Source organism: Lepisosteus oculatus, chromosome 4 (genome assembly GCF_040954835.1).
Source record: "Lepisosteus oculatus isolate fLepOcu1 chromosome 4, fLepOcu1.hap2, whole genome shotgun sequence".
Taxonomy (NCBI): domain Eukaryota; kingdom Metazoa; phylum Chordata; class Actinopteri; order Semionotiformes; family Lepisosteidae; genus Lepisosteus; species Lepisosteus oculatus.
In genome coordinates this window covers 63,327,900-63,346,919 of record NC_090699.1, presented here as the reverse complement: position 1 = coordinate 63,346,919, position 19,020 = coordinate 63,327,900, and the positions used below count along the sequence as shown (strand labels likewise).

At 38.5% G+C, this 19,020-nt stretch overlaps 1 protein-coding gene across 2 annotated transcripts in view; it reads left to right on the top strand.

Moving 5' to 3' along the window:
- The window catches only part of fgd (faciogenital dysplasia), a 63,110-nt gene that overhangs the window by 28,557 nt on the left and 15,533 nt on the right, over window positions 1-19,020 (top strand). For both annotated transcript variants that reach the window (XM_015348295.2, XM_015348296.2), the window contains 7 exons: window positions 8,213-8,386; window positions 9,978-10,170; window positions 11,073-11,679; window positions 14,828-14,917; window positions 15,370-15,506; window positions 16,981-17,137; window positions 18,499-18,637. In XM_015348295.2, coding sequence (XP_015203781.2) covers window positions 8,213-8,386; window positions 9,978-10,170; window positions 11,073-11,679; window positions 14,828-14,917; window positions 15,370-15,506; window positions 16,981-17,137; window positions 18,499-18,637 — 1,497 coding nt within the window. The remainder of the gene's footprint in view (window positions 1-8,212; window positions 8,387-9,977; window positions 10,171-11,072; window positions 11,680-14,827; window positions 14,918-15,369; window positions 15,507-16,980; window positions 17,138-18,498; window positions 18,638-19,020) is intronic.

The following is a 19,020-nucleotide window of genomic DNA, read 5'->3' as shown; positions in this document are numbered from 1 at the left end:
ACCATGCATTGATGGAATATGTTTAGGCATCCTCAATCCTAAAGTAATCAGTTAGTATAGGTTTTACATACACCTTATGTAAATATTTAAAAACTAGAACATAGCAGAGTCTGAGAGATCATCACAGAAACCTTTAGATATTCAATATAAATCTAAATTAGTTCCCACTGACAAATCAGATGACACATGATGTATTTCACAGTGTTCTTTATATCCTTCTTCTTACATTACTAACATTCATGTTTGTTACTGTATGTCATGCAACATGTACTGTATATATAATTGCAATAGATATAAGCTACAGCGTGGGACTTGCACTTTAGTTTCAGATAGCTATAGCAGTGTAAGTGTATTTATAGTTTATGGCCTGTTATTGATCCTGAAATTTGGAGTTCAAGCTCCACAGTCTTCGTCTTCCACACACCTGAAGAAGACTCTGCAGTCATTGATCATGTCATTATCCACTGCTTCTTATTTTTGTTAGTTTATACCATAATCCACCAGCAATCTGATAACGCCGGCTGTTTAGCACACCGCCTGTCATAATCTATCCCCTGAATAATACAGTTTTAAAGGTTCTGAGTCATCATAGAGTTCACAATGTGGGTTTGTATTTAGTGTGTTCTATTGTTTCTCACAAATATATTGCATGTGAATTTATGCCAAAATGGCACTGTGGTAGGATAAGTGATATTGAGTCCAGTTCTGAGGCACAAGCAGTTGTTCACTTTTAAATGAAGGTGACATGCAAACTTTTTGAGATTGACTTGACATTGTAATGAAATGCCTTCTATAGAAAATCACAATCAATGGCAAGAAAGCAAAAAAAAGCATTCTCACAATTATTGTTTGTAGAACAAACCAATTAAGGACACAGGCTAGTAAAAGCCACACTGAAAAGTGCGAGTCTAATATTGACTTAATTTAATTTGTCTTACAAGATGGAGGGAACAAATTCAATTAAACTGTTCTGCATAATTAAAAATTCTAAAATGTGTTCAATCCCTGCTGAAATGTATTTAACCTAATCTGCCGTGTTATTGTCTTTGACAGATTTTCATTTTACTTATTGATAAACACTTCAAAGGCGTTTGCTGATGAATGGCCTGTTATTTGTTGTTTTGACTTGTTCGTCTTCCTTCCTTGACATACTCTGATTATCGCTATGTGACAGAAGGTGGATAGCTGTGAACGGAGAAAACCTTTCTTGGAGTCAGAGTCAGAAACATGACGTGCAGAAAAGAAACTGCTTTTGTAATGTTGTGGTTAAACCCAGTCAAGACTAATGAAAAAACAAGCATGTGGAATTACAGTTTTCTCTTCATCAGTGCTCTGAAACATTCAAATGATCTGAAGATGACAGAGCTTCTGCTCTGGGTTGGGGGTCTCACTGTGCTGAAGCTGGAAAGGCCCTTACAGGCTTTTTAAACAGTGGGCTTTCACCTTGTTGGTGTCTGGGGCTGTAGAATGCCTTTGGGAGACATAACGACCTTGGTTGCCAAGAAACATCTTCATTATTGGACATAGAAGACAGAAGTACTTCTAGATGACAAGCCTTTCCCATTTCTCTAATGATGCCTTGCAGCTTCACCCTTGATTAAAATAAAAAATGATCCTTTTCGAGGGTATTGCCTTACAGGAGGAGAGATACACTTTTAGAATTTTAGATATATTCCAAATGAGCGGTTGTGGACTGTCAGATACAAGAAAGGAAGGTACTGTAAGTTCTGTATGTTGCACTAAGTATGAATGCTTACTTAAATGAGGACAGGCAACATAAACTATTGTGACAGCACTGGAACGCTGATTTAATGAGCAATTGCTCAACGTCCCACCCCGCTGAGAATTAGTGGATGTTTTCTAATGAACAATGCTGAATATTTAGTCTTTGGTGTATATATAATAGAGACATATCAAGGTCAGAAAATATGGTGCAATTAGAATGCTGCTTTATTAAAAAACAGGCCTTCTGGCACTGCTGAGGAGTACAAATGTCTGTCAAGCAGTATTCATTCCAGTAGCAGATAGCAGGTCTGAGTCTCGGCTTGGTAAAGGGTCTCTTCAGTATATTTTCACCTTGATCTATATTTTTCTATCTTGACCTTTATATCGTCTTGTCAGAGCCTGAAACTGGTGAAGGTTTATTGAGTACCGTAAGGTCAAGAAGATCATTGCACTTGTGGTTTATTTTCGCTGAAATCTCAGATATGTGTAATGTAGTAAGAAGAAGGGTAGAGTATTTAATCACTGGCTAGAGAAATCAATTAACATAATCTTTGTGAAGCAAAAAGACATTGACTAGCTGGGTTTTCCAGACTTAATAAAAATGTTATAGTCGGGAACATACAAAAAGTTATCCGAAGTATGGGAACCTTAACCCCTTTATAATGTTTTCACAGAGAGACAGAAATGTTCTGCTTCACGTTTCAAATGAAATGGATTACAGAAGGTACAGCCAGTGTATTTTTGGTATAGAAATTAAATTAGTGACTTTCATTAATGTGACTTTTTAATGACATTCACCCCCAAATCTGATGAAAAATCAAATATCTGTAACTCTACCAATGTATTATATGTTCTGACTTTGGTGTGCTGGAAGGGTTCAATTATGTACAGGATCTTGCTTTTTTAAGGCAAGATTTGTTCTCGGATGGCAGGAACCTAGCCTTATGGGTGTCACTTGCAGAGCACCCGATCCGTCTCTGCCCCCTCCAGTAAGTGTAGTAAATGAGGTTGACCCTGTGTGGGCTTGCTGTTGGAGTCGGAGTCTGTTCAAGCACCAGTTCTGCTTTAGGGTCAAAATGTTCTTTCTGAATTATTCACTGTGTCTGAAGCAAAAGAGCATTGCTTGCTTTAATTGCCTTGTGTCTAACATCACCATATGTTTAATATCAAGAAGGTAATCTTACTGCCCTATGTAATCATGACTGCAGAGACATTAACAGTTGCAGGAATTTAGCTCCTTTGAAAGGCATAAACACTTGTTTTTCTATTGACTGAAACTATGGAAAATTAGAATATTGGGACTAAGCTGTTTAGTTTTTGGTAACATGTAGATGTAAATAGATGTAAGCTATTTTCTACCTTAAAACACAATAACTAACACACCTGAGTGCCCATTCTGAATTCTGTCCTCAGATGTCTACAGTATGAGCAGACTATGAGCAGTGATTTTTTAAATTTAGATTTTAAGGATTGCAGACAATATTTCACTGCATTTCAGTAGACCAATATCTTGTCAGGAGGGATAAAACAAGTTGTACATTTTCAGAATAATCTATCACCCGGAGATTACTGAAACACTACGGAGCTGCTAATAAGTGTAGAGAAATTTATGCTGTCAAAGAATGAAGAGTGTCCGCGTGTACTTCTTCCAAGTGCACCTTACTAAAACTAAATCACTGACTCCACTTAAGGGGGCATTTATTGGGAATAATGCCTTCAGTGGGAAATGTATGAGCCATCCTGTCGCAGAAGTGGTCTCGTAGAAATGCATTAAACAATTTGGAAGTCTATTTTGAAAGAGGCAAAGTAATAGAATAGAAGAGTATTTAAAGGCTTTGTTGTCTTAATAGTCTCTTTGGAAGAGAAACATGATCCTGTACTCTGTATAACCCCATTCAGTGCAGCACTTCCGGAGCAGCACTAATTATTATGGATGATAACGTGATAGCAGATGATTCCTGGTCTGAATGAACAAATGAAGGCACTGCCTCTCCAGCCTGTATAGTGCAAGTGACAAGCCTTTTGAATTGTGCTTCCTCAAGAGTGTGCTTTTGTCAAGTGTATAATTTGCTTATTTTGACAGAGTGTAGTAAATGTGGCATACTTTCCATATTCTTTCCATGTTTCTGCTGCACACTCTAAATAAGTTCTTTTTGAGTCAGACAGAGGACATCTCAGGAGAATCCTGATCATTTTGTAAAGCAGAAGCCTGAGGTTTAGCTTGCAAGAAAAATGTCATTTTGTTGACTTTTTGTTTTTTGGCAGCGTAGCCCTGCTACTGCTGCTGAGTGTTTTGTTGACCTTTTGGGTTTGGCAGGTCTGAGGAGTGTGCCTGAGTTAATGGGGTTGATACCAAAACCAATACAGAATTGACAGGGACGAGGGCGCTTGATAATTTGGAAAGAACGGCAGGGTGTTTACCTTGTTACACCGGTGCTGACTCATTTTGGAAACGCCTGCAGGACCTGTATGAATAGATCGACCAGCCCATGCCTGTGTACGTTCGAATCAGTCACAGCATTTCACTCAAAGTGGTATCAGCGTTGTGAAGCCTACTGTAGATGTACAGTTTGCTTAATGTTGAACTTACGCACGGTACATTTGCTTGCCACATTTGTCAACGATGTAGCGTGCTCGTAAAATGAACTGGCTTTGCTTTTCCATGGTTTCTAACAGTTTGTATCAAGTTGTACTCTCCATCATTTCCCTTTCTTTTGCCTTGATTCATACTGTATATTTTATTGTATGATAAATCCATTTTACAAAGAAAGAGGTCTGTTACACCCTTTTGTCTTTCTAAACCTAAAATTTGTTTCATTTTTTGTTTTTGGAAGAACTGACAAGAAGTTTCACATCAGGGTTACTCTAATGTTGTACTGTACATACTTTATACACATTCCTCTGTGTCCCTCTGCTTGTCTCACAGATCACTGTATTAATTAATGTTCTGATAATAGGGAGCCTATTGGAAACACAGTCAAGTGCTGAATGGGATTTTTGATAGCCTTTTACTGCACAAAGGTATTCACAGTTCCCATTACAGTGATGTCTGTTGACTCCAGAAGTTCAGGACCGGGTTTGCAGAGCAGGTTTGGCAAGTATGGAGGTGATTATTTTGCTTCCTTGGCAACTGTGGTTATGGAAGTGTGTGCAATGCAGGTGGCGAATAAGGAAAAGGAAAGGGCCATAGTCCCAGCAGGGTGTTGTAGATGGTAGAATGGAGCTTTGACGTGTCATTTTGGGACATCACAAGGCAGGAGGGATGGATCTCTTCACACTCTAAACACTTTAATACAAACTGGGCAACGTGCTGCAAGGTGTAAGTGACATTCTTCTGTGCTTCTTGAAGTTGATTTGTGTAATCACGCGCTATCAAAATAGGGTGGATTCGCCTTTTGGTTGTCAGAATACTCCGTCTCCCTACTGGAAAATAACAATATCTTAACTACCACATTTATTGAGAACTGTGTGTATGGAGCTTGAGTACCGTGAGAAAAAGAGATGTTTGAAACCAAAACATAGAAGTGAAGTTGTAATGGTGCAAGCAGAAACATTCAATGATTATGTATTGCGTGTTCTTTAAATATTCAGTTGGGTTATTACTTTTCTGTATATCAAGATCTAATCTTGGAAAAGAACATTTATTCAGGTGTTATGCAAAACTAATATTGTATTTGATCAAACGTATGTTTATTTTTAAACTTCAGTATTCCCTAATAAGAACTGAATTAATTGTTTGACAACATACTGTAGGCTCAAAGGAGGAGCAATGTACTGTAAGTGTGCAGGTTGGAAAGGAACAAGTAGAGGTTAATTCCACACTGAGAAGCAGAGAAAAAGAAGATTTGTGAAACGTTGTTCTTTCTACTTTTCATTAATTTTCATTTCTCATGAACATTCTGTTGTTAACCTGTGCATGTTTATGCCATGCATGATTCTCAAAAAACATTGCAGCAGATATGCCAGAATCTATGTGCTAAAAATATAAGGAATACAGTTGTATGCAGGTTTATGGTTTTTCCAATGCAGCTGAAATGATAAGCATTACTTATTATTTATTAACAAGTATGGGATTGCCAATCTATTTCATTGAAAGAAAAAAATAATAACTGTCTGTGAGATATTTAAGCAAACTTGGCAAGTGGGTATTTATCAGTGGAGCTCATTAATTTTGCCTAAAGAACCTGCATGAATGTTTTCTTTTTCTGTAAAGCTTAGACAAATCCTTTATAAATAACAATGGAGACTTTTAGTTTTAGATTATATGGTTTTATTGGGCTGAGCAGGCATCAATTGAAAAACCTTGCAGTTAAGTTGTGTACTGTAAGTGTTAACGAATACAATCCCTGTTTACTACATTTTTTTGAAGGCTAGATTTCACTTTCAATTTAGCTGTAGAAGTCCTTGAAATGATTGAATACAGACTGCATTGAGTGATTTTGTATTCTTATTTGGTATACTAAAACTTCTTTCTCATGTCTTTAATTAAATGATTTGCTTTTCGTTTTAATACTGTTTTCCTGCAGTGGTGTTGATTCTCAAAAAGGAAGTATTATCCTGCAGTGCTACTGATTAGCAGAAAATATTTATAATGGACTTGAACATTTGAATAACCGTTGGTGAAACAATATACATTTGCACAGAGCTGGGTTAAGGTATAAGGCTCTCGTGAAAACTTTACTCCACTTATTTCCCTATTCAGTGTTTGTGATCTGTATTTGCATACAGCTGTGTGTTCCCTGCGTTTCTCCATGGCAGCTTATTCTGAAATATTTCTTAATATTTCTTAATGCAGAAATGATAACCTTGGATTTTAAAGTGCCGATAGATAGGAATCTATAGATATATTAAATAACCTTGTACTTATCATGATTCCCGTACAATTTGATCTGATTCTGAGTTTTCCCCAAAAATACACCCTGGATAGGGTTCTTAAATGGTTTATTAATTCAACCTTTTCTGCATTTACGGATCACATAACTGCAGTAAATATGTCTCACACAAGGGGTGTGCCAGATGGAAATTGTTGCTGTAAAACAGAACACAGTGGCGCATGCACCACAAATGAAAAATACAAAAAGAGCTACAAAAGATCCTTTAAAAATGTGACATACTTACTACTTGATTTATCCAAACCTCAGAGCATTTGTCTGACCTATTTTCTTGTAACACAGCCATGTTTACATCACATACGGTTCAAATGCATTACTCCTTCAGTGTTCTGCACTTTTCCTTTATGTGATTATTTAAGAGGCCATTCGTTTACAAGCAGGTTAACCAGTTCATTTTAATGACCTAAGTGTGTTATAATGTGTTAGAATATGATACAGTCTGAATTTTCCAATAAAATGTTTAAAATTACTTACTGTCTTCTCTTTCACATCTTACTGTAGATATCAAACTTCTGTTTAGTGCCAAAGTAAAACTGAATCACATAATTTGTCCTATCTGACAGTACAATTGTGTCTAGAAAAAGCTTTAAATGCATAGAGCTCAGGGAAGCTTTTAAAAAATCATTACTGCAGGCAACTCCTTCAGTGTTGGCTACACTATCGATCGCATTCATGTTTCCTTGCTCTTATCTGGAAAACGACTGCAGCATTTTTAGAAACTAGTGTATTTGTAAAGATTACTCGCTCAGTCTTTTAAGAAACTACTGATGCTGATAATATTGTGCTTGACATTATGCCAAAATCTCTGGGGTTTATGGTGTGTAAAAGTTTTTTTTTCCACTCCACAAGCAGGCATTAACTACATTTTCTTAATTATTTAATGTCTCTTAATGTTAATATTCAGATATATCCATATAGCTCATTATTGTAATGTAATTATTCTTTTAACTCTGCAATGGTGAAAAATGTTTTAAAATAGTTTGTATCAATGGCTTTTTGTTTTCTACTAATTTACTTAAGTTTTGCTCTTCACTTCAGTGTCAGGACTTTGTGCTGCACAGTCAGTCTTGTGTGTGTCAGCTGCAATACAGTATGTGTTTGATGCTTTCCAAGTTAGCAAGAATATCACAAAAACTGCTACGTTGTGAGGAGAGTTTTTGCCAAAATCTGATTCCTACAATGCATAAGCATGCAAAAATACTAAAAACAGCATTGCAGACCTAGTAAAAATCAATTACAATTCTCAGAAATATACTTTGAGATCTAATACAATATGATGATAGAAGAAAGCTTTTTATTATTAATTTTTTTCAGAGTTTCAGTATGACTTGGCTAGAGAAAATATTAACATCAGCTCTCTTAAATTCTCATGAATAATTGCAGAACTGTCAAAAGACATTGCAAAAAAGAGAGTGCTCTTCTGAATAGCCTCCCTACATAAGCAATTCAAATGAGGTGAATATGTTATATGGATGGTAACCATACCTTTGACGTTCTTCAAATAAGTATAATATAACTTTCAAAATCATTGTCTTTTTCATGCATACAGAAACTGTGCCTAGAATGAACTAGTAATAGACTGTTTGTATTTCCAGGTTGCTCTCCTGCAGCACTGCAGATTAAATGTGGCTCTGCTGACTCACGTTCACTGTTGGAGGTTAAAGGGGCCTTGTATCCGCCCCCTGCCAGGCCATGTGTGCAGAAATCAGGGAAGGACCTCATCTCCAGCACTGCTGCAGCCAAGAACCCGCCTGCACAAAAACCCCAAGGTACGGCTCGTTTTCAAACACTTCCCCCCTCTTGTGTCCCACTAAACTCAAACCTACTTGGAAAATCCTGTTCCGTTGCCCACATTCCTGGTGTGCCTACACAACTATTGCCTTTGCGGACTCCTTCATAAATGGGGTGTTGTGAGTTCTGAACCATTTTGGGTCTCGAATGGAAAGTCAGCTTCTTTATTGCCGGTAGAAGGGTGGCAAACTATTTTAGTCAACCGTTCAATTCTTATTGGAAACGTCATCTAACACCAGTCTTGTGTAAATGATGTTTGTCATGTGTCTGGCTTTTTGCCACGCATATTGCCAGAATGAATAAAGGAAAACTAGTAGTGCATGTCCTACTGAGGGGGAAGAAGTCTGTGTGTGCAAAGCAGAATATAATTAGAGTCTCCCTGTCTGCTCCAACATGATCCTCACATCACCATGGAAACGACAATGTATGAAGCCATCCTCCAGGGTGACTGTGGAAGTCATTAAGAACTCAGTTTGCTTCCTGTTAAGCAAAAACTACAGCGTCTCTGCGTGCTTAAAACCTGCTTTTCAAGCATATGTTCTTAAAAAAACAAATGTAACATTAAACAAAAGCATATTTTATTTTATTTCATTCATGCTTTGACTGATCCGGACATTGTTTTTGAATAGGGCTACATAGTGCATAGTGTTGGTTAATGCTGGAATTGTGTGAAAATTATTTTAAGATCCCCTAACCACCTGTCAACTTTTCTGAATGTGTGGGTTGGTAAACACTCAGTATTTTCACATCATCTAAACAAAGTTCTCTTCCCTGTGTGGACTTCCGCAAAATTGTAAATACGTTGTCATGGGTACTGCTTACGTAGATGTTTTTAATTTTTTTTGGGGGGTGGCACAGTGTATATTTCCAAATAATCGCATAGAATATAAATATATACATAAGATTTTAGATAGAGGAAAAGAATCATTGACCAATTAGCTGGACGAGTTTCTAAAACCCATAGCATGAACCTGAGTAAATTATAACTCTACTATATATAATTTTTTTTTTTTCAGTAGAACAGCCAAAGAGGAAGGAAATGGCAGAAAGAACCACAGTGAAAGCTTTATTGTCATTTATGTGAGCTAGTTCCTGAAAACGATCTTTTTTTAAAATATTTTCTCTTCCGAACTGTTTCACAGGTGCAAGGAATTTCCTTGTCCCTCTTTTCTCAGCTTCTCGTACCACGGCGCGTTTCGGGGTTAAGACTTTTTGGCCGCAGAGACAAATAATGCAATGCCATGACTTCTTGCGATGCGTCTCTTGCGTGTGTGTATCTGTGTCTGTGTGTGCGCGCAAACCACATTGACTTACAGCACACATTGCAGCATCCTGTTTAGGAACAAGGAAGAAGCAGTCTGCATTTGGTGTTCGCAGGTCATAATTTTCTACAGCTGCACATTTTTCTGTATTTTGTTTGAAATTCTCTGTATTTAATACATCTCTGTTGGAATAGTGCTGTTCTGAGGATCTGGAAAGATGGAATCTTCGTCCCTGGGTGGCGAGTGACGTATTGGGACATCTTGACTTCGGCGGTAAAGGATGCTGTGCAATATTTTGTCTTTCTAGTGCCTCCTAAGCCCGTTCACCTGCAGAGTTTTGGTCAGGAAAGAAGACCCAAGTTCATCCCACCACCTCCATCCAGACCCCTGCCCTCCAAACCTCTGCCGAAGCCAAGCAAGAGCCCTGTCTCTGCAGGGAAGGAGGAAAACAAACCAGTAAAGAGTGTTTGCTTACTCATTGAGAAGTTTGAAAACTCCAGGTAATGCCGTTTGCTTTGTTTAAAAACACGGTTCTTTTACAAAAGCTAATTTAAAGAATGTTCTTAATTACCTCTGTGTTTAGATGAGAATTAGGTGCTTTTCTTTTGTATTTGATTAATTTTAGATTGTTGCCATTAATCTAGAGCTAACCATTTGTTTCCTCTTTCAAATTACAAATGTTAATTCTGAATAGTTGCTCTAATGATTTCCAGAGGGGCCTTTGACGTTTTTTGATGCAGAACAGTCTTTCATCTTTATTTGACTAAAGTGTTTCTGAAAATATAAAGGGGTCAGTTAAGCTGGAGACAAAAATAGATATTAATATCAAAACTAAAGTTGTTTTCTCTTAAATAGACTTTTGAGAACATTTAAAATTCTGAGAGAGAATTTATAGAGCAGATTTTCTACAGGAGAAAAATGCTTTGTGTTGGTTTTTTGTTTGTGCTCGTGGAAGTTAAATGAAATTGTGTGGTAAACACACACGCTTTCCCTCTCATTGTTATCTACAAACACAGAAGGTAATGTTAAAAATGGACAATACTTTTCAATAATAAAAATGGAGAAGGTGCTTTAGTGAAATTATGCACACCTGTAGAGGCGTGAGAATCTCATCATTGGGAACAGACAATATAAGGGACTGTTCAGCTAGTGTAAATAATTACTGTATAGTCTAAAACTTAAAAACTCAGTACACTGAAACAGATATTGCTTTTTTTCCTGCCCAAGTAGGTAAGCCTAAATATCAAAACCACTGACAGCATTTTTTTTTTGCTTGCTTCTAACAAACGGGTCAAATGGCCTACTTTCATTTACCACATTTTCCCAACCTTTTGTTTGGTTATTTTGTTCTTTAAAGATCAGTATATACTTTGCTATTGAGTAGGATCTATTTTCGTTTCAGAATTCCTATTTTTGGAATTAATAGGAGAACCCAACTACATCTCTCTTTTAACATGGATACTCCCCAGGAGTCAACGGACCAGCTGGGTACAGAATCTGATCGACAGGGGTCTGGTAACTGTTCCACGGCAGATAAACTTGCACTTAACGTTTCGGAAACAAAGTCCGATGTCGCTGAGCTCTCGAGTTTCAGCGAGCTGCAGATCAGCGATTTAGGCACGTGCGAATTAAAAACCGACGGGGACTGTTCCTCCGCTGGCCGGACTGAGGACTCACGTGCGTGTGACAATCGAGACTCTGCCTTGGAGCACAACGGAAATGGCAAAATTCCCAACAGGGACAGCGGCATCGACAGCCCCTCCTGTAACGTGGAAGGAGAGGGGTTTCCGAACGAGGAGGCCATCGATGAGGAGATGAGCGAGAGTCTCGCGGAGCATGAAACAGAGGCCGAGATGGAGAGTGGGGCGAAGGAGAGCTGTGCTTCGTCCGTGGACAACCACAAGAGAGACTCCACTCAGGACGAGGAGGACAGCGACATGGACGAGGGCAGTAGTGAGGAACACGAAACAGCAGAAGTGCCAAAAACAGAGCAGCCAGACACATCTAAGGTAAGACTTGCTGAGAACGTGGGTGGCAGGTCCCAGCCTTTCAAAATAAGGATGTTGGTTAAGGATGTTTTATTCATACTTCACACTTTTTTAATCCAGGGCTTATTAATAAGTTCTAGAGTAACTTTACAAAGTAGCTTTTTGAAGTCTGGAACAAGCTACCAAGTTGAAACCTACTGTATATCCTGGCTTCTTTCCAAAAACAGCTGGTTGAGATCCTGGTGTCAATCATCTACTAACTAGCAAAGGTGTGATGGGCCAAATGGTCTCCTCTGGTTTTGTAACCTTTCTTAAGTATCTTGAAGTCTTAATAAAGCACTACACATATTAATGTATAGTATTGTTGGATGATCGTCATGTACATATCAGCTTATGTCCCATCCAATTTGTTTATTTATTTGGTTTTATGCAAAGATAACTCTTAGGATTCAAAAGAATGGAGTATTCTCTGGAATGTAGAATGCAGATACAGTGTTTTGGTGTTTGGTACATTGTACCACCCTGCACAGAGATCAGCTCGAACACTTCAGCTGTGCCCAGGATACCCTGCACATCACTGTGCAGGCACTCTTAGTCCCAAATTGATGTGGCTTTTACAGCTCATTGTTCACCTAACACTTGCTGTGAACCTGGTGCTGTGGAATTCGTAAGCAATAAACGAGCAACAACAGGCCTGATTTCCATCAACAAGTTTTAGAATTCTTTCCATCGTACGGTGGTATATAAAAAAGACTATTAAATGAGGCTTCATGCATTGTTCAAATTTGTCAGTCGCTGACAATCTGAAATTCCCAGGGCCCCCAATGCAAATTGTTGACTTCAGAATAGTCTTTGTATTAAAGAAACACTCCTCCTGAAGAGCTGTGTCACGTGAATGAGTAGATGTGATGTGGTTATGGTTGAAGACTCTTGCAGTGAACCATGAGGAATTGGATCACGTTGAAAATGTGACAGATTTCAATATCCCTTTGTGTAATCACCATTTATCTACAATGCCCAAGTCTGCTGTACAGGTTGTTAGAAGTCTGAGTATATTTGGCATATAAGCTTTGTAGGGATGGGATATGTTCTGAGCATGCATTGTCTATAGGTTTGATTTGGAATAAAAAAAGGCTTTCAAATGTATTTACATAGGATTTATTTAAAGCAAGTCATGCTTTTGGACTAACTGAAATGTTCTTTCCACCTCTAGCAAAGCAACAAAAAAAAATGTGGTTCCTCATTCTGATTTACAATTGATGTTCAGGATGGTTTTGTCCTTTTAATTTATCTTTCTGCCAAATAGCCCAGGTTGGACAGAATCATATTCCCAAGTGCACTTTGTTTGTATTGCAAGATTGTAGATTTAATTAAGAGTGCTATGTGGAATGACCAGAAACAGACTTTGAGCATTCATTAACACTTGGCAGAGATTGCCAGAGTAATTTTGCTCAGTGTAGGAAAGCAGTACATTGTCAATGCAAAACATGACAATAAAAAAATAAGTGTTACCAATGATCTTTATCTCTATACTTTATAAGCCGCTGTTAGAAGGATTTTTGTCTCCGTTATTGAATGTTTTTTTAGTTGTGAATGGTTTGTGAAATTAAATGAGGATTTATCGTTGTGTTTAACAATGGCCTCAACATAAGAGCACACCCAAGGTCCAGTGAAAGGTGATTTATTTTGCACCCACCTCATCCTTGCAGTCTGTGTTTGTATCTGTTATGCTGTGTGTTGAAAATCTGGTTTTCCTTCTAATCTGCCTCTTCTGGATCTCACAGCAGAACAACCAAGAACGGGGCGGTGGGGGTTATAGAGTGTGATCCTTGCCCCCAATGCCTGTTAGTCCATTCAAGTACATTTGTAAGCATGATGTGATGTCAGATGATTATTTTTTCTAGTTGGCATCTCAGACAGGATGTGGTTCGGACTCCGTGCCTCATAACATTACAAAGAAGAAGTTATCGTGTTTGCTTCTGTCTATGCTTCTGTCACAGGGTTAGGTATTATCAGGAAGCCAGTCCTCAGCTTTCACCCTTGCAAAGTTTAATCTGAAAGAGGGCTTCATCTTGCATTTCCTCCCATTTCCTCCTTGGCTGACGTAGTTGGCCTCTTGTCTGCCTTTGTGGCCTGGCATAGTTAAACAGGTCATGCCTTTCTGACAGCTGTTTCAGTTTCTTTCGCTAATAAAAAAATCAGTTAGTTCTACCATAATCTGCAAAATAAAAGGGATTGTTAACAGTTCAGTAAAACAATCAATTGCTTCAGATCTATTCATTGAATATCAAGTGGGTATTGAGTAATAGCTGTCTACAGCCCCAGAGTCTGTCTGTTCCACACAATTATGATTTAAAGTATAAACCTGTAGGATTTTCATTTTAATTGACCAATGAGGTATACATATTGGGGATGACTTCTTTAATTAACATGTTCTGAGCTTACGTTTGTTTAATTTATATCAACTATCCAGCATCATTTTGATATCTATGAATGTATGTGATATATTTCAAGAAAATGTGTACAGTACATACACAAACGTTTGGTTTACTGTATTGGCCTAAGACACCATCTTGACAATTTGTCATACTACATAGAGGATTTATCTGTTTTAACAAGCTTGTGGATAACTGAACCAATACATTCAGAATGAAACACTCAGTGTAAACCCATGTCTGTCAGAAACATTATCAATTTGGTCTTTAGCGTTTTTTTGGGGAAAAAAAGATATACAGCAGCTAGATTTACGTTTTCCATGAAAACATTGAAAAAGTTCACAGTCTTCGAGGTTGAAAAGTAAGATCACCTTTTATTGATTGTTAATTTTATTCCTTTACAAGCTGGTAGAGAAAGCTTATGTAGCACGTGGCCTATAGTTAGAGACCTACGATCTGTAGACAGATTGATAAAAGAACAAAAAATTCCAGAGCATTAAGGAAGCTTAAAAAAAACACAGTGTGTTATGTGCTATAGTAAAGACCTGCTTTTTCAGATTTCTCTGACCTAGAAGAAGTCGTCATCAGTGTGATATCTCAACATGTCCCTCAAGATATTAGCTCAGGGACTGGATGATAATGTGCAGCCTGAAACTCTCATCAGTGTTCCTCAATCTGCTGGACGACAGAATGAACATGCATTTGTTTCTCAATCGTTTTCTTTCATTTTCTAGTGCACAGAGCCACAAAAGTTGCTGAACATTGCAAGAGAACTCCTACAGACGGAGGAAGCATATGTGAAGAGGCTCCATTTACTGGACCAGGTATCTCCATTACTGTTGGAGCCCTCAACTTCCAAAGGCTGAGTGACAAAACACCCAGTGAAATTAACTTGGGAAGACACAGTAATGAACACACTGATGTTATTCATCTGTTCTGAGAATTACTGGGCAGAGTGTCCCAAACACCCTGTTGAAATGGTGCTGTGGAAGATTATCTGCTTTGATATTATTTTATTATATCAATAAGCACAGAGATAGGTTTGATTGGGAATTTTGCAACTTCTGGTGAAAGCGATAACAACTTTAATGTGGTCACCGGACAGAGCTGAATTATAGAGCTTCTCAGGAAAAAAAAACAACACCAAAGATAAAAAATAACCAAGAGAGAGGCTCATGTTGTGTTAAGTTGTTGTGTTGTGCTGTGTTCTGTTTGTCTGTGCTGGAGATTCCTATGTTCTGATAATCTCCCACTATTTAATTTTCTCTGATTTTAGGTATTTTGCACTAAATTAACAGAAGCTGGAATTCCTCCAGAGGTGATCACTGGAATCTTCTCCAATATATCGTCAATTTTTTGCTTTCATAAGCAGTTTCTCCTCCCTGAGCTGAAGACCCGAATCACCGAGGAATGGTGAGTAAGGACGCTGCAGTTCAGGGGTGCATGTCTGTGTAAAAACCAAACCTCTCAGCTCTGCTACTGTATCTACACAATAAACAGACTCTTAGGGGTGAGGATATCCAGAGCAGGTGGCCCAGCCACACTGTTGAAACTGATATCTTGGCTTCCCTCAAGAAAAAGCCGGATCAGATTAATTAGCTACCATTAAACAAATGAGTTAGATGGGCAAAATGGCCTCCTAAGGTTTGTAATCGTTCTTGCTTATGTTCTTGTGTTGAACAATGCTCTTTCTACCAGAAATGTTATGTTGGCCAGCAGTATTACCAGCATCGCTGAACCCATCTGCTGGTGTAAGGGTCAAAGTGCACAGTGTCTGTGCGCAGATTTGTAATGCACTGCTTTAACTATCCACGAGTCTAAGAGTTATCTGTAAGACAACATGGTTATCTTGCAGTATTTTTTGAACAGTTAAAAATATAAAAATGATGTGTTTTTATATGCAGGTAATTAAAAACAAAAGCTAACCTAAACAAACTAAGAAAAATAAGATGCTATCACTAAGCCAGTGAACCTACTCTGTTAGGCAGATTTGGTTACTTCCAGATGACCCAGAATGGCACTTGTTTGTGAAGGCACTCCCCTCTCATCGTCTTTGTTTGGCTGAAATCGAGTTCCTATAGCGTCTTAGATGCAGACAACTCAAGAGACAGGACACAGCCCCTGTTTGGAGTGATAGCTGTGCTATCAGTGACCTTGATTACCATGTATTATACAGTTTGGAATCTGAGCTTCAATGTTTTATTCACAAGGCAGTTAACATCTCAATGTGTTACTAGTGACCTCTATAAGTGTCTTAGCAAACCACCCCCGAATCCGTTTTAACTGAAGGGTTTAAAATGAGCTAATGAGCTGTAAGAGATTTATGATTAAAGAATCATTAATTCTTATAATGTTTTGACAATGATTACGTGATTAATGTCCTTGACATTATCCTCTTTTTTCTGTGGAAAATGTATATAAAAGACTCTTTTCTCCTGAGAGAAACATCTTGAGTGTGCGTTTGAGCTGATAACACACAGTTTAATTCAATTAAATACCTGTAAAATAGATGGCTGCAATGTGTGAAATTCATTAGTTTTAATTCTGTTGGATATCCCCACCAGTTACATGTGGCAACAATTTCTCTGTTTTTTAAATAAGGAATAATTAAGAAATTGTATCCATAGCTGGTCTGAATAGGGATTTTTTCAGTGTTGTATTGTATTGTACCGATGAAATAACATATCTTTGAAATTCAAATTGTGGTAAAACTGGGTTTGAAAAAAGGATGTTTACATTGGCAGCAAAAATGAAATTTAACTACTTGGAATTAATACGACAGTGAAACATCGTAAGGCTGTTTTTAGTTAGAAAGGATTTTTTTATAGGAGAGCGGGTTACAGGTCGAGAGTTATTGCTGCATTTCGCTGCCCTTCTTTTTCCAAAGGAATTCCAACCCTCGGATCGGAGACATCCTTCAGAAACTAGCTCCGTTCCTGAAGATGTATGGAGAGTATGTGAAGAATTTTGATCGCGCGATGGATCTTGTAAACACCTGGACACAGCGTTCCTCTCAGTTCAAGGGTGTCATTCAGCACATACAGGTAAGTGTCAGTTCTGTGTGTTTTTGTGTTACCCTTGTGGGTGAGTCACCTACTGTATCTTCTATCTCGCTGTAGTCTGATCACACCATCTCAGTCCTTTGGTTTATGAAGTCACACCCCTTGTTAAGCCAGGGGTATACAATCTTTTTTCCGTCACTGTTCGCTAGTCTTCTGGCTTTCCAGTGGTAACTTTTCTAAAACAAATGGACTTGGTATATTCCTTGTCAGTTCACTGAAAGGTTTTAATTCCAGTGGGTTGTGAAAAAGCGCACAATAGTCCCTGCATCCTTTTCGCATTAATTCAGCAATACAGACGCAAATAATGTTTTCTGCCATAGTTTTTTTCAGTGTTTTCAAAATATCTTGCGGCTGCCAGCTTTCCTGATTAGCAGCTTATTTAGCATTAGCTTCATTATTTTAATAAACAGTGGGGCCTGTGAAATTATGCAGTACTTGTACACTCGCTATGATCTTGCGCAAAAATGTGAATCAAAACGCTCCTGCTTCATTTGCACCTGGTAAGCCTGCTCAAAGCCAGTGCTCATTACTGACTCACTGCTTTCGCAAGTTGGCAGCTCTGGTGTGGAGATTCATTTTGTTTTCTTTTTATTACACTGGATTCACACATTCTTCCCTTATATACCCACTCAATTTGAAATTGCAAACAGTTGAATACTGACTCCTGTGCTGTCTGGGAAGAATGAAGACCACCTATGAGAGCCATTGACCCTTTGACATACTGCAAACTCCGCATCGCCTTATAGACGAGCCCTTTTCAGCTGTTGGAGCAAGGTGTCTTCAATGCATGCCTGCTGACATCTGGCAGGTCACTGAAGTCACTTTGCTATTTTGCTGAAAGATAAGAGGGTCCTGTCCAATTTCTACCTACCCTGTCCCGCTAGCTCGTACACAGTCTCACGATCTTTTCCTGGAAATGACTTTGATATATTTGAAAGAGCCATTCCAAAATCTGAAAAACATTTCCTGTAGGTTCCCCAGTCACGTCACTCTAACATAAGTGTAAGGCTGGGGGTGGCAAATTTTATAAATAAAATTTAATAAATGACTACACCCTCTTTTCTAAGAAGTTACGTGTTGGTGTGAGATGCTCTTGCCCACCTTATATGTGTACAGTAGAAAAATATGTATTCATCATCAGTGTAATGGGGAGTTAAGCCTATTTGATTAAAGATCAGGTACTCCCAGAAGATGAATCGCAAGACACATGGTGACATTTGAATTTTTCTGTATCTAGAGTAGAGCTTGCAGTCCTCCGTGGTGCTGTCAGGGGTGGGGTATCCAGGCTGTCCTATGAGGAGGGCCCGTGAGCTCTGATGGCTATCTCTCTTGCTCACTCGTAGAAACAGGAAGTGTGTGGGAACCTGACACTGCAGCATCACATGTTGGAGCCTGTGCAGAGAATCCCACGGTACGAGCTGCTGCTCAAGGACTACCTGAAGAAGCTGCCCGAGGATGCACTGGACAGGAAAGACGCAGAGAGTGAGCACCGCCCCTTTTTTCGTTTCGTCTCTTTTTCCCATCACCTGCGGACGAGGCCCCGCGCACATTCGTACTGCCGTTCGGTGAAACCGTTCCTGACGGCGATCTCTGGATTTGGCCCTCATTTAGTGTCTTTTTACGATGTCTCTGTTGAATTTGATGTGGCAATAGACCCATAAGAGTAATAAAAGCCCAATAACTTCAACAAGGTGAGCCAAACTATGAAGAAATAAAATATATGACAGTTTACTTTCTGAATGGCTATGACAGAGAAGCATAATTAGGAACATTGAAACTAAATTATAAGGCTTTTTCTTTTAAAAGCTGTTTGCCGGTTTCTGTGTTCCACTTACCTGTTACATGGTTCTGCAAACTGCTCGTGT